General features: G+C 44.4%; 1 protein-coding gene across 1 annotated transcript in view; it reads left to right on the top strand.

Moving 5' to 3' along the window:
• The window catches only part of CACNA1E (calcium voltage-gated channel subunit alpha1 E), a 1,292,345-nt gene that overhangs the window by 807,924 nt on the left and 466,303 nt on the right, over positions 1-18,118 (top strand). Inside the window, exon 18 of the mRNA XM_078643465.1 lies at positions 11,180-11,773. Within this exon, the coding sequence (XP_078499591.1) occupies positions 11,180-11,773 (594 nt within the window). The remainder of the gene's footprint in view (positions 1-11,179; positions 11,774-18,118) is intronic.

Here is an 18,118-nt window from a genome sequence, read left to right as displayed (position 1 = left end):
TTCCTGTCTTGTTCGATCTATTCTGACCCAATCTATGTCCTGCATTGGCACCTTCTCTTTCAGCCAAGTCATCACTCTCTCGAATTTTGCCATCACAATCTCAGACGGCCCATTAGTCTTGGCATCTCTCTCTGGCTCCGTTGTGGGCCACTCAGCGCTAACCTTACATGCTGTCCACAGGTCTCCAGGTACTACAATGTCGAACAGCGTGTTCAGATCGATCCAAAGGACCTTGGAGATTTTTACAAATCTCTCCACTTGCTTGTACCACTCCACAGGGTTCTCTCGTAACTTGGGGAAAGAGGTGGTAAAAGCAGCTAAATCTCCCCTACTCCAAGGGACATGTACATAGTTCCCATTTGCAACTTCACGCAAAGGGTAAGCTTCTATTCCCTGCTGTCCTGGTGTCATACCAATCATGCTTCTTCTGCCGGTCCCTTTCTTGGACCACCTCTCTTCCCATTTATCTAGTGCTCTCCATGTCCTTATTCCAGTAATCAGTTCCCTTATGTGTGTTTTCAGCCCAATCGTTCTCCTCTCATCTAGATCTCGATCTGAGTAATGTAGCCTGTGGTTACCCTGTAATGCTTTGGTTCTTGACAAGTCCACCATATATTTGCCTGCTAGTTCGACTAACTTCTCATGGACTACTCTCGCCTTTCGTGTGATGTCCTTTGCCATATACAGTATTTCATCCTGTTCATACATTTCCATTCTTTCTAAAGGCAGGGTACCATCTACCATATCATCCAGATCTGACCTTAAGCTGGAGACATCAAGTCTCTTGGCTTTTATCTCAGCTCGCAATATGTCTTTTGAAGGGGGCTCACTGGTCTCCCTACCATCCCAACTTCGAGCTCTGCGTTTGGGCTCAGGAGAGTTAATGGGTGGCCTCCCTCGCTCCCATCTCTCCAGGTCCCATGCTCGGCCATCCGATCTTGGAAGGTGATGGAACACGGGCCTGTTATCCCTGCCCTCTCTCTGCCCACTCTCTTCTTCTTCTCTCCTCTCACCGCACACCTCTCTGTTATTTTCCCTCTGGTCGCTACACTCCCTTTGCCTCGTCTCACTCAGTATCCGATACGATCCTTCCTGGTTCCCCATATTCCCTGGGCTGCGCTCATTGCCGTCATCACAGGGACTATGGTGCGACCTCTCACAACTCCCATTCAGTTCTCTGGTGCCGGGCACACAGTGTGGACATTTAAAGCTGTTTCTGTACTCTTGTGCTCTCCTCTCCCCTTCACTGAGTATTGGGCGCGCCACCCCTTCACTCCCGGGGCCCCCGTTTTCCAGGTCTGTTCTACCTCCACTCCGGGCCCAATGGGTGACTCCCCTACTCCCTCTACAGTCCCACTCCGGGCTACTCTCCCCAGCCCCGCAGTGAGTCCGTGCTCTGCTGTCCTGACTTTCCCTTTCTGCTTCTGCAGCATTGATGCACTTTTGAGCCTTCACTGCCTCATCCCACTGCTTCATGTACTCATTTAGCTCTTGAAAGGATTTTCGTCCAGATCCCCTCAGATCCATTGGCCATCTAGGGCCCCCAGGATCTCCTCCCGGGTCCCCTGCTGTGTGCATCGGTGTACTCCACTCTCTGGGTATCGGCATCTGACTTGGGGAATTAGTGGTATCGTTCCTCCTAGCCTTCTCTGCTCTTTCTCTGTCTTTCCGTACCCGTTCTTCCCCTCTTGCTCTTTCTTGGTCATATATCGATATTATAGGACCTATGGTAACAGGTACTTGTAGTGCATCTGGTAATGGGTAGGATGTGGCACTTTCCGTTTCCGGCGCTCTTTGTACCACAAACCTACCGACCACCTGCTGCACCTGACTAGGCTGGAACAGCTCTTTCTTTGGCTCAGGATCCCACTGTGAACTGGGAAGCGGTCTATGCTCTCCTGCAATGCCCCCCTTTTCTCCTTCAGTATTCTCGACCTCTCCCCCTGCTTTATTATATGGGGGTGGCCTGTCTGTCAATAATCTGTTTATCAGGCTATCCTCTGTTTCGCTCTCATCATCTTCTTCTAGGGGGCTTTTATTTACTGGCGCCTCTAACACTGGGTACAGTTTATTTATTTCCAAATTATGCACTCTCCATCTTTTAGCATCTGCATCCCACCTGGCATCCTGTACTGCCCTTACCGATCGTTTCACCCTTTCTTGTCGTCTGTTCATATTCTTTTCATGCGCTGCCCTAATCCATGCTTCAAGAGCTTCAAACTGGGTTGGTCTAGGCAAGGGTCTAATTGAGGTCATGACTGATTTTAATCGATGTAACACCTCTAATCTGAACGTCCCGTACTTCGGGAACGTCAGTTCCTCGTTTCCTTCAGTAATCTTACTCCACTCTGATATCCACAGGATCGTATGCAACCCAACATTTACTGCCATGTAACGAGCTGGCGTACCCTCCGGCGGGGCTTCTTCCCCTTCATACGATCCCCGCTTCTCTTTCTTAAACAACGCTTTCAACCATTTAAAACACTTCATAATTATGCGCACAAAATCCAGCCTCGCTACTCTGTTTACTTCCTGATGACAATCCACCAATCCTGTCGCGGCTTTGCTAGCTTGGCCTATCACAGCGCGGTCTTTCTCCTGTCGGCCAATCACGTCGCGACCCTGTGTGACGTGTTCGCTAGCTGGCCTATCACAGCGCGGTCTTTCTCTGGTCAGCCAATCTCTGCGCGACACCACCTGACGTCTCTTTTCTCCGCTTCGCAGCAGCACCCCTCCTTTCTCAACTCGTCTCCCGGTTATGCATGCGTCCCATTCATACACCGAAAAATGACTACTTCCGACCAAGCGGTCACTTCTCTCGACTGTACGTCCACAGTCTATCTGTAATTGTCAACACAACTGACGAGATGTCTATCGTCCCTCTGATAGGTTGCTTACACACACAGTAACTTCCGACCAGCGTCCGTTACTCACGCACTCACTCTTACGTTCCCCCTATCTCGGTCTCTCGGGTGGTCAATGGTACCTCATGACCCCCTTCACACTAGTTGACAATTACTCTGGGTGTCCGATACACCCGAACCACTTAAGCTCTCCTTGAACTTAAGATTTCCACCGGTTGCGCGCGCTCACAACCTGTTCCACAGTCACTCTACAGACATTCAACTCCGCCAGACATTACAACATAGATACAATACAAAAACACCGCAATCTAACACGCATAACCCTTTATACTCACTCTCGACCGATACTGCTGCTTTTTCTGTCTCACGTCATCCGGATCTTCATCTGCGGGCTGTTCTTCCGATCATCGATTTCTAGGGGCCTTGGGGTAAGCTAACCTGGCCTAGGTCACCGTCCTCAAGAAGGCAACCATCCTCTATAGCTACCAACTGAAAGGGCGAGATTTTGATCGATACCTTATATCTATTGATCCAAACCTCGATCTGGTCGACTGAACCTTTATTGCCTGTCTGTAAGGAAAGAAAGTGCACCTATTTCCAAGTTAGTTCACCCAAGAAAGGACTCTACTCTCAAAGATCACGGACAACTTCTAGTTTTCAAAAGTTTATTGTAAAGATATAATGAGCTGCAAATACAGGCATCTCAGAATGAGATTCACGAGATACACAGGTCCAATTACATACATGTGCTCTCGAAAAGCCCTCAGACGAGCGACAGAAATCACTAACACAAGTTCTAAGAATAGCAAAGCTATCAGCATAGACGCATATCTCTCCTTCATTTAGGTTGGAGGAAAAAACACACAGGTTAGGCGTCCCTACCCTGTTCTAGATGGTATCCCTACTTAACCAAATCCCAACCTAACAAAGGTGTCAGCAGTGAATGACCCCCAAGGGAAGTCACTCACTCTAAGTCTCTTGGTGAAAACCTAAAGTTCTCCAGTCATGACCCCTCTCTGCCTACCCATCCACTCTCTTAGGGGTCCTCAGGTCTCTGCTCTAACTCCACCCAGGGGTGCTGTCCCTAATACAAAACAGTCAACAACATTTGAGACGCCCCTTGCGAAACGCCTCTCACGTGGTGCAACTTCAGGCTTTTTCCATGATGCTTTGTATTGGGCCTCAGACGTTAGAGTTGACCTTGCTTCTCAGATTCTTCTCCGGCCCGCTGATACCCCTTAAACATTCCAAACCCCTCCTCCATGTCTGGGCCGTCTACTTGAACAGACCTCTATTCATTCATTTATAATTGGATCCCCCCTTTCCTGTTGCAGACAGATATCTGCCGCCAAGAACCCAACTCTCATAGACTTCTTAAAAGGCTTGCAACATTTCTCAACCCAGACATGTACGTGTAAATCAATGCTAAAACATTTCAGGCCTACAATATTTCTCATTATGATTATAGCATTCAACTTCTTCATTTAATTAAAACATGTTAATACTCTTATTCTATTATTAAGTAAACAATTCTATAAATCATGGCCTATTTAATGCAATGACCAAAAACCTTAAAACAATCTGTGTCGTGAAAAGAACCACCTTCTCTTTCCCTCCAGCTCTGGCCCTGAGGCCTACCACGTTCTGCGTTTTACCGCATACCATCTTATGTTGTAACAGCTTCACGACATGGATTCAAAATAATCACGTCTAATAAAGTCATATAATGTCACACATTTCTGTATTAGTTCCACACCTACTTAAATCTCTACATTAGCTATACATTTAGGATATAATTGCAGATACTATTAGCACTCATGGCATTTCTCTTCATGAATTATGCTCTCTACAGGTAAGTGTGATGTACTCATACATGTAAATCAGTTTGCGCTCTCTCAAATGTAAATGTTATGCTTTTCTTGTAACAGTTAATAATGGTGTTATGCCTTGTTATAAACGGTTCCAATTTTAGTAGCCTAGGGAACTGATGCACAGGACGAGTAGTGATTTGTGCAAAATTGAGGAACCCTAATAGGACTTGGGTCTCCTGGTTCTTCATCCACTTATGAACCACTAATCCATATATCTCCCCTGGCTGGAATGGGTGCATGAGACAGAAAAGACTACTAGAGGCTCTGGTTGAAGCTGGCAGCATTTCCCCTGGGTGTTCCAAACTGCTTGTCCTAGCCATGTGAAAGGCTTCCACACCCGTGTGCTGTGTGTACGGTTGGGTGTTCGCGTGCTGGCATATTTGCGTGAGTGTGGTGAGGTTGAACGTCTGTTTGCATGTGTAAGTTTGTCCATATGCGTCCATGGGTTACAGAGGCCGATATCGTTCAGTTCTTTAAGTCTAGTTGGAAACGGGTCAACATTTGAGCCATGAAGTGTCTGAAGCTTAAGGATAGAAATATAAACAAGCTACCCTTAGGGGACCAGTGATCACAGATGCATTCGCCGAAAGGCACCGGTGTGCAAGGGATGTTGTGCACAAACGTGCTGAAGAAATTTTTTGTTTATACCATTAAGTGTGTCACTTGAGTAGGAGTGTGCAAAGGTCTGTATGTTGGTGTCTGCTGTATATATGTATACATCATGTGACTGTGTTTGTATGTGTGTGTTCGCGTGCGTGAAAGAGAGAGGAAAAGAATGCCTCTGTTTGTTCATAAATGGACCTGGTGGGTGTATTGCAGAGAACCATCAATGAGTGTGTGTGTGTGTGGATTTGATGTCTGGTGCGCCCAATATTATGTTTTAAAAATATATATATTTGTGTATGGCTAAGTAAATGACAGTGTGTGCATGCTTTTCACTTTCTGCGTTTACATGTGTGCAACTAAATGCTCTGCCTTGTGCATGTGTTTGCTTAAAGTGCTCTACTCGCTCTCTTACCACTATGAATGCTTTAAAATTGGAGTGACTGTATTACAGCAGCAGTACTACCCAAAAACATCTATTGTGGCAACAGCCAATGGGATCCAGTGGGTCATGGGCAGATCGATGCATCCAATTAACAATTTGTCCAAATTATTTTGCCTCCACTGAATTGAGTTTCTTTTGCACCAAGTCTTCCACGTTTCTGTGTCCATGATAATAAAACATTTTGTGCATTTTGGAAAAGCTTGGGGAATTTTTTTTCACTCTGAGACACTCTCACGATCAGAAACTCAAAAGTGGTGCCAATGCTGTGAAGTTTGTCGTTGTATGCTTAGTTGACTTGCTAGACGAATCTAGTGCTAAAACAACTGCTACTCCTGAGAGACAGAGACAAACAGTCTTGGCTACAGTTTTAAATGTAGTTATTTGACAACTATATAAACTGGTTGATGTAAAACAGCATACCAGGTCCAGAATGCCTGGCACCTGAAGGGTATTTATTTGTGTTTTTGGGTAGTACGTCTGCTTTAGGCTGTGGCAGCAGACACGGAACGGCACATAACACGCACAGGGGCACAGGAGTGTGGGGAAAAGATGGAAGAATCCGTCACTCCATGGGTTGTGTCTTCTCAGGTGTTGCCATCCGAGGCATCTCTCAGATGTGCTCTCGGGCCTGTTGCATCTCAGGTTTCTGGAAGTCCTGGCAGGTGGCAGTAGGTACTGTACCCTCAAGCATTGTCTCCATACCTCATCTGCTAGGAAGGGCGGGGATCGGGTGGGGACAGGTAGGGTTGTTAAGGACGGTCTCTTCCTCCCCTCAGACACCCTCTCTGTTCTGTGCATCCCTACAGGGTCTCTGTTGATAATAGTTTATGCAGCGTTTTGGGATTAAGCAAGTTTAAAGTTCATCAAATCATTCCAGCAGCTCTCCATACTAACATGAATAGGAAAAGGTAAGCGGGTGGGGAGGGGATGTTGGGGTAGGAGGGAGCTGGGAATGGAAGAATGAGAGCACAGGGAAAGTGATGGGAGATGAAGGGAAGTGGAGGTGGGGAGAGAAAAGGTTGGAAGAAGGGCAATGGACAGGGGCTAAGTGCGTTATATAGAAGTAAGGGGGATGGGAGGGTTATGGAAAAATAAAGTTGGGGGTGGTTGGAAAAAAGGAGGACTTAGCCAGGGAGAGGAATTATGGGGAAAGAGAGATTGATATTAAAGAAGGAGCAACTAATAGCAGGTGGGTGAGGAGGGCAGAACATGGATTTCGGTGGCACAGAGAAAATTAGGATGCAGTGTTTGTGAAGTAATTGAGTAGATGGTGTTGTTACAAGTTGAGGGTGTACAGACTTGCAGAAGGACAGCCTTCTGCACACGCTGGTGCAGTCCGGTTACAAAGCTCTTAAATTGGCTGAACGGTATACAACAAAGACTGCACAAAATAGAGATTTGATTCCTAGTTATCGTTAAAAATAATGTCACTTTTATCTAAAAGCTATTTAAAAATGGGAGTGGAAAAATCACACTCGACCCATCTTGTAAAAGATTGTGCCTTCAAATTTGATTGACACGAGATAACGCTTGCAGAAACGAATTGAACGAAACCCAAGGAAAAGTCCTCGGTATTATAAAAATCCTGCACATCCTCAACTAGGAGGGGTGATAAAGAGACCGAGAATTGGAGAGCGCAGAGTGAGGTATGTAAGAGGTGAAAATTTGGCTCGCAGATGTATCTAAGAATGGCGATAGTTAATAGAAGTTAGGAGGAGCTGGAACTAGGAGAGGACCGAGGACCTTATTTAAGAAGGCCTGTGACACATTTAAACCGCTGTTGTGTCACTTTTTGTGACGCTGCAGCGGCATAAATATTGCACCACGTTGCAGCATATTTTAAAAAGTGACACATCTAAGCAGATGCGTCACTTTGTAAAGCCCTTCGCTACATTATACCTGCGTCAGGTATAATCTATGCAGGGTGGGCGTTTCTCGCAATAAAGGGTTGTAGAAGTAGCGCAGTGAAATCTATGAGATTTTATCATATTATGATAGCCAGGAAGCAGGTAGGATGGGAATTCAAGGAAGTGTTGGAGGAGTCTTAGTAGAGAGGGGGATTTAAGGAAGAGGAGAGTGTAAAAGGAGGGAATAGAAGGGGTGGAGGAAAAGGAATGAGCATGCGGGGAGAAACAGAGCAGAAATGTTGTATTTGCTTAGTGTGATTAGATGCTAACATTCCGTTCATTGTAAGGCACTTCATTCATATAGGGACTGACATGTTCACATCAATACCAGGTGTTATTTGTAAATTGTGTTTGTGTGCATGTGTGTTCAGTTTATATGCAGACGTGTATCTGCATGTACTTGTTGCTGTTTTCATGCCTATATATCCATGTGTGCATGTGTGGTAGTGCATTTGTATATGGGCAACGTTGTGTGTGTGTACTGTTGTTTTTGCATATGTGTCGGAGTGAACTGTTGTCCTTTTGTTTGCTGTTGTGCTTATGTGCGTCATCTCTGTGCACACTTGTCTGTAACATGTCTGAACCTGTTGATGTGCATATGGATTCCGATCTTTCCAGTGACTTGCAGGAGCATGAATGCATGTACATACATGCAACAGGTCTGTGTTACATTAACTTGTGTGTTTTTCTCTGTGTATGTAGAAGTGAAGTGTGATGGTTACATCCGATGTATGCGTTTACATGTTGATGGTGTGTACCAAACTGTGTGCGTTTTTTTGCCAATGGATCAGTTTGCTTGTGTAAGTGTGTATGCAACACTGTTTTTGTTGCGCGTCCGTGCCCGTATTCATGTATACATGTGTAGGAGACACTGGGTGCCAGCATTGATCAATTTATTGACTATGATTAAGTTATTATGTTACTTTTCCTGGTTCTCTCTAAACACATTGCTGGAACTCGCTTTCTGAGGATCTTTATCACTGGAATATGGAATGTCCCAACCATTGCCTTACTGTAGCCTAAAGAGACTTTATAGAACTCTCACAAATGACAGAAGGTGAAACATGCACTTTGGTGCTTTTATTGCAACTCACTGGGATTATCCTGTAACCTTCAGTTCCATCTTCTGATGCATATGTACCTGGCTTCTCTACACATAGCTAGAACACAAGCTTGCTATCTCTCAACAGAAGTGTCACAGCTTTTGTGAACATATTCTAGAATTTCATGGTGATCTCGCGTTCAAGGGCAGCAAAGATGATCTACCCCAAAGAGTCTCCAAGTGCTGTGTCACAACTGATCTATACTGCTCAGTGCCAGCTGAATGTTATGCGGTTTCTGGAAGGGCACAGTCTGTAACCTACCAACTACCTAAGAACTAGGAGCTATCAACATGACTAATCAACAGACGAGTTTGATTGTCAATGAGGTAGGCTGAAAAGGCGCCCCTCGGAATGGTTCTCATATTCTGTCCAGGCCCTTCACTACCAAATGAGAATGGCCTGGTGATTCGGATCCAGAACCCGTGGTTTATTTTATATTTCCTCTGATTGCACCTGAGCTGTGCTGCAGATTCTGCTCCTCTCAGACTGCATCACCGTGGTTTTCTCTCAACATGACACTCCCACAACTGTGTTTAAATTTCAAGGGAACAGAAGAATTTGCTATCCACTCTTAGATAGCTTCTCTTGCACACATACTGACTCCTCTTGGAGATATGCAAAGTTTACGATTATTCCCTTTTATGTAATAAGGAGGGCTATGTAACCCATGGTTTGGGCACTTTGCTATCATCATCATCATAGCAACAGATATCAGAATACAGTATCCTCTGTGGCACATTTTTCTGATTTATTTGGAAATGTAGCGATAGTGCTGCCTCTTACCACCTGCTTTCAAAGTTCTGGTGAATGTTCAAGCCACCACACAACTGCAGTGGCAGCCGCAGTATGTTGTCTGTGTATGCTCCTCTTTTTACAACAAAAAACGATATGGATAATCGAATAGTTCAGAGGAGGGAATGATCCACAAGTATTTACATTTGGAATCTAGCATCATGATGACTCCATCCTGTGAGCCCTCCATTTTTGCCATGATATCACAGAGCCGAGTGACTTTGTCCGTCACAACACCCATTGCTTAGAAACCTTTTTGAGTGGGTAAAAAAGTAGGTATTGGTGTTTGGTCAAATGTACTACAGTAGGACGGACTAGGACATCCCTACCTTTGAAAGCACAGAAGAAGCTACTTAGAATAGTGGGCTAAACCTAAAGAACAAGTAGGCATCAAGTGGATGTGTATTTCACCGCTGGATCTCAGGCTTAGCTAATGCACTGTTTTCTATGTTACCAGCTGCCAATGCCATCCCTGTCGAGGCTCCTGAACCAATTGCTGAAATGTAGCTATTTGGAGAATTGGGTTTGTATTTTCAGTCTTAAACGAGTTAGGACGTTTCTCTCCTGGAAGTGCGTGTGGTATACACTTACTGCTCTACCAACCCAAACACAGCAGTCTCAAGCCTAGCCTTTGCTGCTTCTTTCCAGCCAGACCTCTGCAACTTCAGCTGTTTAATTTTGTGATTCCTCTGCACTGTGCCTGGCCTTCGTGTCTTTTTGAGCCAGGTTCTGATGCACAGCTTCTTTCTAAAAATGAACAATATCTGGCACACCCATAGGCTTTTCCTGTATTTGTGTCTAGCTCAGCCTGCATGCAGGGAAACACATCAACTGTTGGGATTGCTTTCTCATCAGATCGCTAAAGCGTAGGATACTTTTCTTTTTTTTTTTTAGATTTGTCGAATGTGAGAGTCCATATGCCAGGAAACAAGAGTCTTATCTACTGATAGTTACTAGGCATAATTGATCTCACAGTTTTAGTGTCCTGCAGTTAGTGTGGGGCTATTTGCACCAATATTCCTTTGTCCATGGCCAGTTGTCCAACTGCTATACATAAACAGGCAATTGGTCTTCTCTGAGCTTTGCTTACACTTCTTGACTCTAAATCTAGCTATTCTACCAAAGACTTTGCAGGCTTAAAATAATCTTTACCTTTTCGTTAGTATTGGAATTGACCCTCTGCGTGTTCTGTATATTTTACCGAATTGTGTGAAGCACGTAAGTGCCAATACATTGGCACAGCCGCCTTTCCAGTGCTTCTGGAAGCCCCTGTTTGTTAACCCAGGCCAGTCGGACACTCTGATCACTTCTCCCTGATTTAGACCTAGCGTCTTTGAGGCAGAGTTGGATTGATAGTCTCAAAAACCATAATCCATCGATTGAGAAGTAAGTCTTTGTCTGCTGGTATCTGTCTCTTTAGGTGTCAACATGAACATTGGGATTTATCCAGCATGCAGGTTTATATGTGTTTGTCTGGCATTATAATGTGTTTTCCTGTTCTGTCTTTTGTGTGTTCATCCATTTCTTCTGAGATCCCTTCCTTCCCCAATCATCTTGGGTGGGCAGATTAACCATCTCCGGTTCTCGTTCCTAGGAAGGATCGACGAAAGAGACACACAATGTCTGTTTGGGAACAGCGCACCAGCCAGCTACGCCGCCACATGCAGATGAACAGCCAGGAGGCCATAGCGAATGAGGAGCCAGCTGGCCTGAACCCGCAGTCCAGCCTCTATCGTAAGACCCATGTTTTACATGGCCCTGTTACTGAGAAGGGTGAAGGGCCAATGCTGAAGGAAGATTTGCCAATAGAGAAGGCCCCAGATGACTCGTTAAACATCCACCCCAGCCTAAGCACCTCTGAAGGCTTGGGGAGTCCCTCACTCAGAACCAAGAAAGAGCATTGGCGCCACAAATCCTATCATGGGAACTGTGAGGGCCGTGAACATGAAGGCATGACAGTTGAAGATGTGGTACGGCGTAGACAGAGTCAACGGCGTAGTAGGCATCGAAAAGCGAGAGAAAGCCGAGAGGTCTCTGGTGGGACCTCAGATAGCACCTCAGCCAGTCGAGAAAGAGGTCTGGATGAAGTGTCACCAGGTGAGGGAGTACAGGAGGGGCTCGAGAGAAGAAACGAAGAGAAACCTGGCATGGCTCAGGAGCAAGGCGAGCAGGACGGCCCATCAAGCAGGTAATTTGTGCTCATTATCATCACACGGACAGAGTTTAAGGTGATGTATGATATTGGATTGCCAACTTATTAGCACACCTATTAGACCAAAGTAGGTTCACTGGTACTGAAAAGTACAGTTTTCCTAGCAGCTAAGCATGGCAAGGTCACCAAGAGACCACTTTGGGTAGTGCATGCTGTGCTAGTGTCCTTAGTTGATAAGTCAAATGGTGTTAACTTTCTCACCTGTTTTTTTCTCCTTACACTGTACTTTCTTTCTTAATTCAATGAAGATCCAGCATGTGTTTCTCTTGAATCTTCCTTCTAGTTCCACATCTACCTAATTTAGAGGCATATTAGCAAGAACCTCGTTAAAAATATCGCCGTTTTAGCGGCAGTTTCCTGCCGCTAAAAAGGCGATATTTTTAACGAGATTCTTGCTAATAAGCCCCATAGTTCTGTCTTCCTTTCACCCATCTCCTTCACCTCTTGCCGACTCACCTTCTTTATGTATATTTCTGATTTTCAGTTAATTATTTTATATCTTCATTTGCTTTTGCTTCCCAATAGAAGCATCAAGTTAAAATAAAACATTGGGGCAGAAAAATATATGAATGGAAAATGGAAAATTTAGGGATTTAAAAAAGGAGATGCAAACAAAATACAGAACAAGAGACAAGATGCCGAGAAAAAAGTGGAACCAAAGGTAAAATAAGAAACAAGTTAAACAAGATAGGAGGAAAGCAGAGAGAAAAGTTATACTGAAAATTACAATTCAGATAGAAACGTTAAAGAAAAGTGAAAGAACGCATCTGCTAGACAAGTAACCGGAGAACTCGAAGAATTGAGAAAAGAAAATAGGAGAACTAGAGATAAAAGTGAAATGGGAGTAGAAAAGCAGAGCAACATGGAGTAAGGTAGGGTAAATATCTCTTCACTTGGCTGATGGCATTGCATTCTTAGTTGACATGCAACTCAAAGGGACACTCTCATCTAGGTTAGGTGGGCACTCATTGCACCTCATCATGGGCACCTGTTTTCAGCCATAGGTTTTAACCTCAATCTTAAGTTAGATAAAGGACAGGTAAGGAAGACGATGGACCCACAATAGGATATCTAGTCAAAATCATGCTAAAGAGACTGCATGTTCATCGTTGTGAACTATTGCTTGGTTTTTGTTACCAAGCAGAGCACAAGGCTTTATGCTGAGAAGGATAAGGTGGAACAGTTAAATGCACAAAACATTGTTTCAATCATTTATGAAAGAAAGGAATCTATGTTTAGAACCAAAAATTTATAGTATCAATATTTTAATACATTAGAACATTAATAATCAGAAGAACTCTGGCTAGAGCATGTATCAACCTCCCTTCTGCACAGTAGGATCTTCATTGATAGTCATAAAAGTGAGAATAATTCCCAGATACATGTGGAACACTTTAGATCGAATAAATATATCGGAAAGGGGAAGAGTTCAGCATACCAGGTTCACAGAACCACCCTAAAAAACGTATGCCGGTATGGATTTCTGAATTTGAGCACCTCTAGAAAAACCAAAACTCCTTCTCAACAAATTGCAGTACCTCCAACATGACCCGCTGCCAAACTAGTCTAACAAAGAAGTCGAACACAGCCCGATCTGCTTCAATGCTTTACGTTAAACACCCTGTCCTTCTAAAGATCCAGGAGATTCTAGCCTCTTGGATTACGTTTTGAGGATATGAATTGGTTTAGCGAATAATCAGAATTTCGGTAGACTCAGATGAGAACGTAATCTTAACCCCTTCCATGCTGATGACGAGCTCAGCTCGTCATCAGCGTTGCCTACCGTGTGCTGATGATGAGCTGAGCTCGTCATGTAACGCGGTAATTCGAAAAATGCCGCATACCGCGGGAAAAACGGCCGCACGCATGCGGTTAAAGGTGTTTCAGTCCTCATATCTCCTCAATCTATTATGATACAAAGCCTCTAAAGTACAGTAAGGGAGCCCTTGTGTGCTTTAATCTGAAATAGATTTATTTGTGACTAGGCACAATGCCTTTTGAAGCAAACAACATAAATGAATTTGCATGCAGTCCCATTGTAGGTATCTTTTAATAGAACCAGAAAATACAGAAGCAGACTAAAAGAACTGCATAATATATTCAGATAGAAAACAGTACTTTGTGTAATCTGCTAAACAGCTATTCATTCCTGTCAGAGGATTTGCCCCTTTTAGCAGTCATGGCAATTGTGAAAGAAGCACTTTATATTCCTCTTGCTACAGCGAAGGCAAGGGCTAATATATCCAAGGAGAACCTTGGGGCACCAACCCTGAGACCCAAGATTGGGCTCCATTTCATTGATGCATTCCTGAAGAGTGGCAAATACCTGCCTTTGCTTTAATCAATGAGAGAGAGAGGACTAGATAGGCTAGACCGTATCCCCTGGGTTATATGTATGTATCAATAAGGACTAGCTAAGGTTTAAGAGAAGTGGGAGACTCAGAGCAGTACATCAAATAAGGAGAAACATTGTTTTCCTTATAAAGCCCTCACCCACGGACCTAGTCGGTGGCATGCTTCATCATCGGGCCCACCGCAGTGGCACCGAATGTGCCCCGGGTGTGCTTCAACGCCAGGTGACTGCGGAGCTGGTATGTTGCTGAGTGTGCAGTGAGTTGGGTGAGAAGGGTGAAGTTTAAAAGCTATACAGCTGGTCCCAGTACCCGAGGGTAAAATATTTTAATGAACTGGGCCTCTGTTAGTGGATAAAAGGCAAGTAGACGTTAATTGGAGTGCTAATTATGACCTCCAGCGTCTAGTGTGGTCTACATGTTTCAGCCAGTGCCTTATAGATTTTATACTGGCTTTCCTCAGGACCGTTTTAATATGTGCAAAACGTGCAGATAAAAATTAAATTATAGTGGTTGTGTTATCTTTAGGCTAAGTGAAGCGCACACTAAGGCGCTATAACTGTTAGAGGGGGATTCCCTCAAGCTTGATCAGTTTTGTCTTGTAAAAAGCTTCATGGGTCGCCTGGCAGAGAAAGAGACAGAGTGTTGCAGTCTGGTTCCTCCTTGGACCTATTCGTCCTTCCGCGGCACCCGTTATGGACATATGGACATAACGGGCGCCGCGGAAGGACGAATAGGTCCAAGGAGGAAACAGACTACAACACTCGGTCTCTTTCTCTGCCAGGCGACCCATGAAGCTTTTTACAACACAAAAAACCACTTCTCTTAAACCTTAGCTAGTCCTTATTGATACATACAAATACCCGCCTTTGCCATCAATAAAGAAGAGGCCAATAGGTATCACCACCCTGTGTCAGTCGACCTAGTCGACCCACCTTTGTTGCTGCCATTCTACTTCTGAAAGTCTGCTTGTTTGGGCAAGAACAGGCCAAACAGGAATCAAAGAAACTTGATAATTGATGGAGAAGAAATGAATGCATCAAATAATTTGAACCTGCGTGAAAGGGATTCTATTTCTATGCTAATCAGATACCCTTATCCCTTACAGGAAATAGCTAACATGGTCACCCCCTCTTGATCCAGCTTCTCTTGTGTGGCATGGTGGTGCCTAACCTTGCCTTATACTCCACCCATGATGATGTGGATGCTACTGAAAGCCCCAAATACCCACAAGTTGTAAACAAAATGCATACATATGTGGGCTAGGCAGGGATATTTGGGTGATGTTCAAATGTTATGTTATCTTAAGAGTGGTCTTATAAAGCGCTCAGCTACTCGGGCAGAGTGTCCCGGCGCTATAAGGATCTGCTGGGGCTGAGCAAAAGGAAGCACGAGAAACTACTGTCCAAACAACCAGGTCTTGAGCTCCTTCCTAAAGGAGAACAGGTTATCTAGCTTCCTGAGGAATAGTGGCAGTTTGTTCCACAATTGAGGCGCCAAGAGTCTATATGAGCATCCCCCAATGCGGGCTTGTTTAGTTACAGGGACAATGGCCAGCGCTTGTGAATCAGAGCGCAAGGATCGAGCAGGAAAATAGAAACGCACCCTTCTCCTTAGATAAAAGGCCCGTTGCCATGAAGAGATTTAAACGCTGTGATAAGTGTCTTAAAATAAATGCGTTTGCGCACCGGGAGCCAATGGAGCGAGTTTAAACGAGCAGAGGTATTGGACCTTCGGCTAAGGCCAAAAATGGCCCTTGCTGCCCAATTTTGGATGGATTGCAGGCGGGTGAGTAAATATTCCGGGAGGCCTAGATAGAGTATGTTGGCATAATCCAGCCGGGAGCCAATCAAAGCCTGAACAATGATCCTCCTATGGGCATGTGAAAGAAGGGGAAGAAATGTCCTAAGAGTTTTCAGAAGGCCATAGCATTGGCCTACTACACTAAGAATATGGGGTTTGAAGGTGAGACCATTGTCAATTTTGACACCAAGATTTTTCGCCACAGAAGTAGCCGACGATGGAGGATACATATCAGAAGGCCACCAGGATTTCTAATTGGCGTCGGGGAGGCAGCCTAAAAAGAGGACCTCTGATTTATCAGAGTTACATCTAAGCTGATTCAATTGGAACCAAGAAAAAACAGCTGCGAGGCAGCTCATGATGTTGTCGCCGGAAAAGTCAATGTTCTTATCGCAAGTAAATAAAAGCTGCTTATCATCGGCATAAGGGATCATCTGGGCTCCATAGGACTCGACCAAAGCAGCCAAGGGGGACATATATATATTAAAAAGAGTTGGACTTAGGATCGAGCCCTGAGGGACCCGAACCTCCAGCGGTGGAATGGAAGCTGTGCACGGGGGAGCCCAGATTGATCCTGCTGGGCATCCCATTCAACAGGGAAAGGTTAGTCCTACAAAAGTGAATGTAAGTGAAGAGAATTCCAAGCAAAATTGAGTCACTGCTAAGCCCGGCTGCTTAGTGTTGCTTATCTGTTCATTTTATGAGCGGTGCAAACAAGAGCTATAGTAGACAGTTTCTATTCTTCCTTCTGCCTTACAGCTATCTCATCTGTAGCAGTAACAGTGTTTCGGAGCTGCAAGCAGATTTACAAAGGCCACAATCTAGCTCCTCTCCTTTATACCTTCAGTTACCAAGCCCAGTTGACAGCATTACTTCTCGTGTTTGGGTGTCGATTTCTGAAGAATTAGAGGCAAGTGACTTCAAATCAGTTTTTTCCGCTGATTGGTTAATGGAGTTACTCCCTTCTCCCTTTTCTTGGGAAGCCACTTCATGTCCCCCATCTTCCTACCATCTTCCTCATCTGCACATTAAAGGTGTAAACCTTGTGCTACTGGCAATATAGACAATCCCACCCCATGATAGCAGTTCTGGTTGCTAAGTCAAATACTTCATGCTGTAGAATACAATGCCATAATATGCTTACTCTTTACTATACAGTCCTTGAGCATGGGCGAGGTCAAACTGATTATACTTGCGTAGGTGCTTTAGACACTAGAACAACAGTACTGGAACTTTTTCCTGAATTTCTAGGTTTCCTACTTACACATTCCAATACAACCCTGCCACTGAAATATCTAGAAATTTATTGTGGCAGACTAGCATCACCAATTCACGACTCTGACGTCGAGGCTCAATTATGCCTTAGTAGATTTCATCAAAGCTACTGTGAAGTCTTTTGTGGATTAACATCTACCTCTATTGGAATGATTTACTATTGAACATGAATCCTCCCTCTCTAGTCTCCTGCAACCGTTGCAAGAATGCATCCTTGTACCTGAGCTGAGAGTTTTGTTGAATATGCCAAAAGTCATCCTTTTAGTCTTTCCAACAGCTCCAACTAATCAGAGCAATACTAGACATGAACCATTAGAATGTATTTCCACCAATGTGGGGATGTCAGTCAACCACCACTATGTCTGCCTTTCCCATCTGAGAATGTGCTTTCTATTTCTGTTGGGCAATATGGCGTTGTGCATTTTCCTTGTCCTTCAAAATAGTCTGAAAATCAAGGGTCAGCAATGGAATAAAAGATACCATTGGGATCAGGCATGGGGAGAGTTGCAGTACTTAGTTTCCTCTTTCAGGTATTGTGCATACAATTTATAGTTTTGGTGTTTGCAGGGTAGCCTACTAGATGTGGTGCCCTTTTGCCATTTATGGCCTGATGCCCAAGCAGCCACTGATGCTGCAGCCCTCGAATGGGTTCGCCATCTTGGATACAACTCTGTCAGCATGTTGTAGAGCCTTCGGGAAACTCAATGTAATAATAGCTTCCTGAAACATTATACGATTGCATTGCCCTACTACTCTTTCTGTGCTTGGAAGAGGGGTTTGGGGTGCACATCCTCCTGTAAAATTCTACTGACATGCACAACATAAAAAATGGGGGGAGGTGGTATTTTTTGGATGTTGCTGTAAAATATTCACTCTGCGTCATAATGTCGCT

Source organism: Lissotriton helveticus, chromosome 1_1 (genome assembly GCF_964261635.1).
Source record: "Lissotriton helveticus chromosome 1_1, aLisHel1.1, whole genome shotgun sequence".
Classification (NCBI taxonomy): domain Eukaryota; kingdom Metazoa; phylum Chordata; class Amphibia; order Caudata; family Salamandridae; genus Lissotriton; species Lissotriton helveticus.
Note: the sequence above shows the minus strand (reverse complement) of the source record. Positions and strands in the feature narration are given on the sequence as shown.